Raw genomic sequence first — 11,224 nt, forward strand, 5'->3', positions numbered from 1 at the left:
AAATAGATGTCTACTTTTACAGTCATGGAAGACTCCTTTATCTTCATGGGAAAAAGAGTATCAGATGAGCGCTTAACTACAGAAGGCAAAAGCAGGCTGTCAATCAATGTGGTTTTCTCCCTAGGCTGGACAGTAGAATCTTCATGATATGAAATACATATAATATTTTATATATCTGTGTTAATTATGCTTCTCTCCATTGAGACAAAAAGCTGAGAAAAACAACTTAGGGTCTATTTTGGTCTACAGTGTGGGATATAGTTCCTCATGGCAGGGAAGTTACAGTGAGGCCATGCATTGCATTGCATCCACTGTAAAAACGTTGAGAGAAATACTTGCTGGTGCTCAGCAAACTTTCCCCTCTGATTCTGTCCAGGACTGTAGCCCACTGTAGAGCACTGGTCATATTCAGTGTGGAGGTTCCCCACTCAATTAAAATTCCTTGGAATTGTCTTTACAAGAACAACAAATATGTCTTCTAGGTGACTCTAAATACTGTCATATCAACATTAACAATATGTATGTTAAAAGGCACAATTATGGTGTATAATTGTATATATACTATATAAAATATATACGTATATTTTTCTAAAAGAGTCATAGCCTCTCCAAACACATATGCATGTTCATTTTCATATTCTGCCTGACCCTAGCCTCAACCTTGCTGGTAAATATGTGGCTCTTTACATGGTGTGAGGTGATGCCAGGTTTTGTCCAAAGGTGTTATCTGAGCTCACACCCAACAGTGGTTTATGAGATAGCATGTTCTTTACTTGTTTCATGCTACTAATTGCTAACTTTTTCAATTTTTTTTTACTTTGGCCTTTTTACTTTGGCAAAGTAAATAGGTAAAAAAGTCATAAATATATACATACATCCCGATCTCTATGTGACATGGAAAACCAAACTCTGCATTTATTCTGAGGGGAAGTGAGGGAGAGTTAAGTGAAGTGGTTCTGCATGAACATGAAGTTTATGCCACTGTGCACTCATTGTATTAGAGTGGAGGTGGACTATGTTGTCTACTGCACCAAGTTACTTCAACTAAAGTAAAATGGTAGAGATTTGTGGTGATCCTTTTTTTAAAAAAAAATATCAATATGTCACTTGATCTCTGTGACTTCAGTGTATTAATAAGTGAATGGTAAGAGTATTAGACAAAATACAATATATATGAAATCATTTTAGGAAAGACAAAACACATTCTAATCTACGAGAGATGATAGGCCTTTACTGGGAGGCTGCTCTGAGGGCCACATTAGAGGTTAAATAGACTTTGCCTGACATTGAATTTTAAATAAGCTGAACCATTAGTGAGTAGCCTGGCTAGGACCACAGAAATAATTCATTTGTACACAGCAGACTTTCAGAAATCGAAGGCTTGTTCAATATGGTTTGCAAATAGTGTTTGCATAGATAACAAGATCGCTATTAGCCAGCTTACCGCTCTGTAAATGGCTGTCTAAATTACTACTCCCCAAGTTGCAGCCATGATTCACCCATCGGCAGAGCTTACTCTGCTCATCATTAATACTTTCCACTAAATTCATTCATGTGCTTATCACCAGCCCTAAGCCCGTGCCCCATGTCATCTCTAGTTTTATCTTCTCTTAATATTTTTGTATCCCCAACTTTCCATTTTCAGGTGTTTTTCCTACAGAATAGTTTTTCTGATACACACAGCCTGACGGCAAGAGGCCAAGTCTCTTTCCCAAACTGCTGACCCTGTCATTGGGAGCAGGTCAATAAAATCACATGCTCTGCTTCCGGCAACAAAAGCTTCTATAACATCACATGGAAATGGTTCACCTAATTAAAATCAGCCAGAGTGGCCCCCATAATATCTTTTTGAGACATCAGCATGCTATGTGTCCCTAGTTAGCCTGGAACTCACTGTTTAGAGCAAGCTAAGCATAAGCTGTGGCAGTCCTCCTGTGCCTGCCTGCCAAATGACCTGCTTCACAGAGTTCAGTGGGACCACACGCTTAAGTGCTCTGCCTGTGAGCATTGTCTGTCCTTTTCTGTTTCTTCTTTGTTCAGTCTACTTTGCCTCCAGCTCCATTTTCTTCATATTTTCACTGATGCGTGCTAGGTAACCTGGATTTATGTATAGCCACTGTTCTGTGTGCTCATGTTATTGTGTGAAAGGTGACTCCGTTGTGCTTTCTGAGGTCCCTTTGTCTCCTGCTTGTGTGCAGTCATGACTGAGTCTACACTTGTCCTGGGTTCTGACTGATATGTGAGCCATCACAGACCATGTATAGGGGAAAGGCTTTTCTCATGCATCTCTCAGAATTAATGCCTCCTGAATAGTCTATTCTCTGTCTATGTATGGGATGGCTCAACTACTGAATGTGTATTTAAAGAAAACTGAAACACGAAATCTGTGGAGAACGAATGGCATTATAGGATATGTACTAGCCGACCCTACACTTTAATGTCAACAGCATTGGGCCTATAACAAATGAGTACTGCTGATAGGCAAAGGGAGAATAGTGGCTCACAGGGGGTGCAAGACAAAAATTAATCAACTCTATCCACCCTTCAACTGAGAGAAGGCATTACAGCAAACTGCTTTAGAAATAAAAGCATTTGCGATAAGTGTTCTTCGGGACATCTCTGTTACGAGCTCGTCCTCATCGAACCTTTTGCTTGCCTTTTTCCCCTTCATTCAGGGTGGTTTTATTAAAAAAAAAAGCATACCTTACATAAATCTATGGCCGTTGTTATTATAAAAGGAAATACAATGCAAATCAGGATAATCAAACAGACCTGTACTCAAAACTGAGGAGTGATTGGCTAATGGTTAAGCATGTTGGCATGTTGCTTTCTATTGATTTTGCACTTACCCAGATTAGTATCAACATTAGGTCACTAATATGCATTTAAGTTCTCAAGCACAATTTCATTATCTCATAGACGACTGGAGCTAGCGCTGGGGTCAGTGGGGCTTTTCCGTAACTTGGGGAGGGATTCTCAAGCTCTGCTCAGGAAAATGAGTGCCGGGTGCATGAAACCTGACAATTTCAAAAGGCTAAGAGTCTCAGGTTTTCTGTTGGTACATCATAGCGAATGGCTAGAGAGTGTGTACTGGCATTGTTTCTATTATCATCAATAATTAATTAAATATAATTTATTCCCGATATATCCCAATTGCTATCCCCTCGCTCAAATTGCAGACACCAGAGTTCATGTCAGAGGCAGCCTCCCCTTCCCACCCACATGGAGAATGAGCTGTCCATCAGCTACATCTGAACAGGGGGGGTCAAGGTTCTTTGTATGCAGTGTCCTCGGTTGGTGCATCGGTTAGGTGGCGCCCCTGAGTCCATATCTGCCGGCCTGGATGGTCTCCCTGTGGAGCTCCTGACTCCTCCAGGTCCTTCCATGTCCCTCACTCTTCCATACAACTCTCAGCATTTGGTCCTGAGTCCAGCTGCAAGTCCCCATATCAGTCCCGAACCCCCACTGGGTGTAGTCTCTCAAAGGACATCTATATTGGGCTAATATCCATTTATAAGTGAGTATAGACTGTGAGTGTCTTTCTGGGTCTGGGTTACCTCACTCAGGATGATCATTTCTAGTTCCATCCATTTGCCTGCAAATTTCAAGATTTCTTGGTTTTTTTTTTTTTTTTTTTTTTTATTAATTTATTCTTGTTACATCTCAATGGTTATCCCGTCCCTTGTATCCTCCCATTCTTCCCTCCCTCCCATTTTCCCCTTATTCCCCTCCCCTATGACAGTTCCTGAGGGGGATTACCTCCCCCTCTATATGATCATAGGGTATCAAGTCTCTTCTTGGTAACCTGCTGTCCTTCCTCTGAGTGCCATCAGGTCTCCCCATCCAGGGGACATGGTCAGAGGTGTGGCACCAGAGTGTGTGAGAACGTAATATCCCACTCTCCACTTTACTGTGGAGAGTGTTCTGTCCATTGTCTAGATCTGGGTAGGGGTTTAAGGTTTACCGCCTGTATTGTCCTTGTCTGGTGCCTAGTTTGAGTGGGACCCCTGTGCCCAAATCTGCCTATCATAATGTTCTACTTGTAGGCTCCTAGGACCCTCTGGGTCCTTCTACTTTGCCTTTCTCTCATGAATCTCACATCTAGAGTCCCACTAGAATGTCCTCTCCTCTGTCTCTGTTTCCTGGTAAGTGAAGGCTTTCGTGGGACATGCCCGTTGGGCTAATATGCAGATATAAGTGAGTATATACCATTTGAGTCTTTCTGTTTCTGAGTTAACTCACTCATTATGATCATTTCTAGCTCAATCCATTTATCCACAAATTTTGGGAATTCCTTGTTTTTAATAGCTGAATAGTATTCCATAGTGTATATGTACCACAGTTTCTTTATCCATTCTTCTACTGAGGGACACTTAGGCTGTTTCCATGTTCTGGCTATTATGAATAGGGCTGCTATGAACATGGTTGAGCAAATTTTCTTGCTGTGTGCTGGAGCATCTTCAGGGTATATTCCAAGGAGTGGAATAGCTGGGTCCTGAGGAAGCCCTATTCCCATTTTTCTGAGATAGCACCAGATAGATTTCCAAAGTGGTTGTACTAGTTTGCATTCCCACCAGCAATGAAGGAGTGTTCCTCTCTCCCCACATCCTCGCCAGCATGTGGTGTCGCTTGAATTTTTGATCTTAGCCATTCTGATGGGTGTAAGATGGAATCTCAGCGTTGTTTTGATTTGCATTTCCCTGATGATTAAGGAGGTTGAGCATTTCTTTAAGTGTTTCTCAGCCATTTGATATTCCTCTGTTGAGAATTCTCTGTTTAGTTCCATGCCCCATTTCTCGATTGGGTTATTTGGTTTGGTGGTATTTAATTTCTTGAGTTCTTTATATATTTTGGATATTAGACCTTTGTCAGATGTGGGGTTAGTGAAGATCTTTTCCCAGTCTGTAGACTGTCGCTTTGTACTCTTTACGGTGTCATCTGCCTTACAGAAGCTTTTCAGCCTCATGAGGTCCCATTTATTAATTGTTGACATTAATGCCTGGGCTGTTGGTGTTCCCAGAGAACTCCTACAGCTGATAAACACCTTCAGCAAATTGGCTGGATACAAAATTAACTCAAAAAAGTCTGTAGCCTTCCTATACACAAATGACAAGCTTGCAGAGGAAGAAATTAGGAAAACTACACCCTTCTCATTAGCCACAAGTAATATAAAGTACTTAGGAGTTACTCTTACTAAACAAGTGAAGGACCTGTTTGAAAAAAATTTCAAATCCCTAAAGAAAGAGATTGAAGATGACATGAGAAGATGGAAGGATTTCTTGGTTTTTGATAGCTGAGTAGAGTGTGGGTTAGCATCTTAAAAGTTAAAAATTCAGCTGAGATGCCTTGACGATGGAGCCCTGTGATTTCTCCACCCAGTAACACAGAAGGGTGTGCTAGAACTCCCCTTAGCACCACCCGGACGTTACAGTGTGGAACAAACCACTTGCATTCTCAGAATCTCAACACCCCTACTAGGTATTTACACCACAGGCTTCTTCTGAGGGTTGGTGAGCTACACATGCAAAGCTCCAGCAGAGTGGCTCCTCAGATGCAATGAACTCCCCTCCTTTCCCCTCAGCATTTAGACTTCTTTTCCATGTAGCTTATTGTAATATGAAGTAATTTTCAATTCCTAATAATAACTTTCTCTCTAGTCTTGTGTCAACAGGAACTGTGAGCTATCGCTGTATGCATGTTAAAATATTATTGCACCTGATCAAATATTGTTGTAAGATAATATGCACCAAGTCCACATATCATTTCTTGCCATGTTGTACGGTGAGCCTAGTGCAGTGATGCATACAAGTTTACGTGTCTCTTCGGTCTTGGTTTTACAGAAAGTGTGAGCCATGCCTTGCTTTTAATTTTCAGTTCTAACTCAAACATTTTTTTTCATGGTTCTCAGAAAAATCTCATAAATCAATTGTCCAAAATATAAAAATTTATGAAAAAATATAACCCATGCTGGTATCAGCCACCATATTGTCTTAAAACAGTATAGCCAAGGGGCCGTGAATATAACTGTGCAGGTTAAATGTGGCTGTAGTGGTGATCTTCTGATGTTGTAGTTCAGATTTACAATAACAAGTAAAATCTGAAGATAAATTATTGTAAAGTTGGCAGAGCATATACTACATGGTTTCTTCGTTAATTCGGTCAATCAGTTAGACTAATTCTTAATGGACACTTACTGTCAGGGCAGCATCCTGTCTGGGACTCCAGAGTGAAATTACACCGTCTCTAGCTAGCATCAGTGAGTTTTGCCTAATGAGGAAGATGTGAGCAAAATTCTGTAAAGCTGATCCGCATACGAAAGGATCAAATGCAGCAGGTAGACATGAGAAACGACTTCCTAACGCCACGTGAGGAGCAGGTGCCTGAAGGGTGGATGGAAGATAGTTAGATGTGGGAGGAGGAGAACAGTTTTTGCCATTGACAACAGAAGGAGAAAAGCTTAGGGGCTCAAGTGACCTTGAAGTGGTCAGCCGATACTTAGAGCAGAAATTACTAGGAGAGGTAGAAAGAAAACACAGTGGGAACTGAGGCCCGGGCGGCAGGGAAGGCCAGGTCAGCTGAGCACCTGGTATGGTCAAAGGTATGCCCACAGGCTCTTCTGCTACGTGGGCCTAGATAGTGAAGAATTTTGAATAAAAGAATTCCATAATCCAGTGAGTATGTTATGGATCCAATTTTTTTTTTAAGGATAACAATACTGTCACTGTTACCTTTTTTGTTTACACATTACAGAAATGGCATACATCTCTTTGGTATTATGACTTTGAAAGGTCTTCCTTGTACCTGAGTTCAGTGATGCCAAAAGCAATATTTTCACTAAACGATACCTAGAATTATAATAAGAGCCTGTGAGCAGATCTTTAGTTAACAAGGTTTTAATAGACAGTGATGCAATCTTTAATGGAGAAGGTGTAATTACAAAAGATACCCTGTCTCGAATGGAAATTTGTCTGGGTGTGTTTTTACTGCTCAGTGAATAAAAAGGTTTCATACAGGATACACTGTTAACACTCTTGGGAGAAACACACACACACACACACACACACACACACACACACACTGAAAAGTTTTCCACCCCACTTTTCATTAACTTTTTCAGCAAAACGATGGAACTGCCAGAAGTAAAATCGCTTGAATTCTGCACATTTTATAATTTCAGGGGTTAAGCATCTGAAAGGCCAGAATGGATCAGCGTTCCCTGAAGAAGAAGAAAACGCAAGCGAAAGAGAAAAGAAGTGGGACCATTAATTACCCACCTGCAGCAGGAGGACTTGCTGAGAGTTACTGGACTGTACACTCTCCTGAATTCCCAACGGTACTCCAAAGCTCCACCTCCAGCACCGTCTCCTGTCTCATCCTCACACTCACAGCAGTGTGGTCCTCACGGAAGCCTTCTTGACTGGACTGTGAGACCCAGTGCAGGGTGTCGTGTACCACTTGCAGTAAAGAATAGGCATTTATTTTACAGCGGGTTTTCTCTTAAACTAATCATCCCTAGGAACTCGCTACCATCCAAATGTTCTCACTTTGATACTGCCAACACTTAACTCCTTCTGGACTGCTAATAGGATTTACATTCTAAAGTCAAACGTAGAGAGCATGACTCTAAGAGGACAAAATGAATACTAAGTGAGCTTGGGGTGATTGTGAGTGGGAAATTAATGGAAGAGAAATGTCTATGGAAGCTTCTAAGCTAATACCTGCATTTAGCATGCTTCTGCCAATAGATCAGACCACAGTTACTTTGAGAAGACAATGATGGGTAGATGTCAGTTGTCTTGACTCAAAACACCACATCAGACGGGAAATGTTTTCCCCCCAGCGGTGTGTTAATGGTTACCTAAAGAACCAAATGTCGCTTCTTTTTCTAAGTTGTGCAATGTTGGTTTCTCAGCATCATCTAACCATTGAAAGGAAAATGCTAAATTTATAATAAAAGACACCAAATCTCTTCTGCTCTCTTTTTTAACTACTTGAAGTTAAGCCATCGACTTTGTATTGCTTTTAGATTGTCTGGGTTTTTCTTGTTACATTTTTCTTTCCTTGGTGCTAGTGGATGAGCCCAGGGCTTTGTATATGCAAATATTCACCCAATAGATCTGCCCTCAGTCTTACTGCATTCTAATAAACCATTAGTGTTTTATTAGTTTTCCCTGTAATAGAATAAAAAATGTGTTTATTCAGACATAGACTCATCCATTAGTTCAACAACTACTTTTGTGGTGTTTAAATTTTTCTGTTATTTTTGAGATTAGTATTACATCATTTTCCCTCTCCTTTCCTCTCTCGAAGCTCTCCCATGTACTCCTTTTCAAATTCGTGGTCTTTTAAAAAATTAGTTGTTGTTACTTGCATATCAGCAACTATTTTTAAATGAGTTTTTTTCCCTAGGAAATTACTCTTTTTGGACATAAAAATAAAGGAAAGTTCACTTGTTCTCTGGAGCTGGGTTAGAGTGAGGCTCTGTAAAATAGTGGGCATATATCAGTATGACTTTAGCTCTGAGCTCATTAATTATTCATAATATATGAATGCAGTTTGTGGGGATAAATAATTTTGTTCCTATGCTGTTGGTTTTAATGAGATTCAAATGTTTCATTTGTAAAGAAATTTTCTCAAAAACCATTAAGGGAAGGGGCTGGTGACAGAGGTCAATGGTAAGAACACCTGTCGCCAACTGGCAACCTACCTGACAGGAAGAGAGAGCCAATTGTCTCTCACTTTGTGATAGGCATTGTCCTCGCATTTCACACACATACCTTGGTATATGGGACACACGCGTGCGTGCGCATACACACATACACTAAATAACCATTAAAAATCATTAAAGATTAACTCACTCTTAACCCTAGAAACCTACAAGAAGAACATTATGATGTGCAGATCTGGGCCCAGGGGTCCTGCTCAAACTATGGCACCAGCCAAGGAGAATATATGCAGTAAACTTCGAACCCTTACACAGATCTAGCCAATGGACAGGACATTCTCCACAGTTGAGTGGAGAGTGGGGTCTGACTTTCACATGAACTCTGGTGCCCCATATTTGACCATGTCCCATGGATGGGGAGGTCTGGTGGCACTCAGAGGAAGGATAGCAGGCTACCAAGAAGAGATTTGATACCCTATGAGCATATACAGAGGGAGGCGGTCCCCCTCAGTCACAGTCATAGGGGAGGGGAATAAGGGGAAAATGAGAGGGAGGGAGGAATGGGAGGATACAAGGGATGGGATAACCATTGAGATTTGATATGAATAAATTAATAAAATAATTTTAAAAATCATTAAGGTAAAAATAAGAATGGAAGAAAAATCAAAATTTGAAATTTATTATGAAAATTTAAGATGAAAATGCAAAGGAAGAATATTATTTTTAATTTGAATTTTATAATACAGCAATTAGGAGAGTTATGTGAAATTATTAATAAATGCAGTAGAAGTAAGAATTTCACTTGCTGAGAGGCAGCCCAAGACTATGAACACTGTTCTCTGGCTTCTATTCTGTCTTCTCCCTTTTTTCCTTTTCTCTTCCTCCTCCTCCTTCCTCCTTTTCTTCCTCCTCCTCCTTCACCTTATTTCTTCTCTTCTCTTCACTGCAGTTGTTGGTAAATCAATTTCTCCCAGACCTTTAGAGTTTACTGTTATTACTATATCTCTCTCTGTTTCTTTCTACTGAAAACATCATTAAGGTACTTACTTCTTGTAAATTCTTTTGAGTTATTTGTTTCAAAACATCCCTGACACCCTTTGAAAGCATTTGTGCTCCGTGAGTGACTAACAAAATAAAAACCACCCTTTCCTGTTACTTACGTGGACACTTTCATAAGTGCACCCCTCTGCTTAGGCAAACAAGAAGGATCCAAAGCTCTCGCTGATTTTCTATTATCATTTTTGAAAATTAGAAGCCTGACTTCTGAACTCTTTTCTTTTGCTCTCTGTTCTTAAAACCATAAAGATATGAAACTTTAAGGTGAAAGTTTTCTTTTGGAGTGTTGTTTCCTTCTATTCTTCTGTCCACTCTCAACACAAAACAAATACCATTTAAAGCTTAAGTTTTCTTTGGGAAATGTGTGACATTCTCAGAGATTTGAAGGAAGCTGAAGCTGAGATACTGGCTTTCAGTTTCTTTTTCACACAATTATAGTCTATATTGAAAACTTTTGCTTGCTTGTTTGTTCCCACAAAGGAGCAGTGTGGCTTCAGTTTAGTTGAATAGGCAGGGGTACTTTTTGATCTGTAGGCTCAATTTTCTTTTCTTTTTTTTCATTTTTAAAAATATATTTTATTAATTTATTCATATTACATCTCAGTTGTTACCCCATTCCTTGTATCCTCCCATTCCAGCTCAATTTTCTTAACCAATATATTTTATTATAACTTATTTAACTGAGTGTACGCTGCTTATAACTTGACTAACCAAAACAATAGGAAAAGATGATTAAAGAACACAACAACAAAACCATAAGGATATCAGTCCCAAGGAGCGATTCTCCTGGCACAAGCAGCAGGATTTCTTCTGCTGGAACCTGGAGTAACCAGAACCCGGAACCTCAGCAGGAGCCAGAGCCAGAGCCCTGAAGCCTTTCCTCGAGTAGTTCTCTGTAGGGGCGTCTCTCTCTCTCTCTCTCTCTCTCTCTCTCTCTCTCTCTCTCTCATTCTCTGTAGGAGCGTCTCTCTCTCTCTCTCTCTCTCTCTCTCTCTCTCTCTCTCTCTCTCTCTCTCTCTCTATCTCTCTCTCTCCATGTATAAAACAAACTACATACAGCAGGGAGAACCATGTGACAATCATGAGAATAATGAGTTCTATACATGTTACATTCATAGTGAATTGGCCATCAGCATTCATACAGTTTGAAGTAAACATCTTTCTTGTCTTGTTGGGTCTAAATTTCCGAATGAGATTCAATATTTATCCTATCTCAACTCTAACAGCTTAACTTCTTTATCTTGATCTAAAACAATCTTGTCCCCTAACCAACTACACTTGGTTGTAAAACTATACTTACTATCTTATCTTCAATGCCCCTCAGAGACTTGAGAAGGAATAAAACTTAAATTCCTGAGTGAACCACCAGTGTGGATTAGCAGCTTCCAAAATGTACAAATCGACTTAAGACAGTTTACTGTCTGACCAGTCACCCAATATGCTTTATAACATTGGAGCCTCATCTTCAGCTTTCTGACCTAAAATCTCTGCCAGACTTGTTCG

At 40.1% G+C, this 11,224-nt stretch overlaps 1 protein-coding gene across 1 annotated transcript in view; it reads left to right on the forward strand.

Annotated features, from left to right (window-relative positions):
* PPP1R1C (protein phosphatase 1 regulatory inhibitor subunit 1C) overlaps nucleotides 1-8,203 on the forward strand; it is a 109,190-nt gene extending 100,987 nt beyond the window's left edge. Inside the window, exon 5 of the mRNA XM_084798032.1 lies at nucleotides 7,178-8,203. Within this exon, the coding sequence (XP_084654158.1) occupies nucleotides 7,178-7,266 (89 nt within the window). The 3' untranslated portion in view covers nucleotides 7,267-8,203. The remainder of the gene's footprint in view (nucleotides 1-7,177) is intronic.
* The last annotated feature ends 3,021 nt before the right edge of the window (nucleotides 8,204-11,224 follow it).

Source organism: Acomys minous, assembly GCF_964271855.1.
Source record: "Acomys minous genome assembly, chromosome: 10".
In the NCBI taxonomy this organism is placed as follows: Eukaryota; Metazoa; Chordata; class Mammalia; order Rodentia; family Muridae; genus Acomys; species Acomys minous.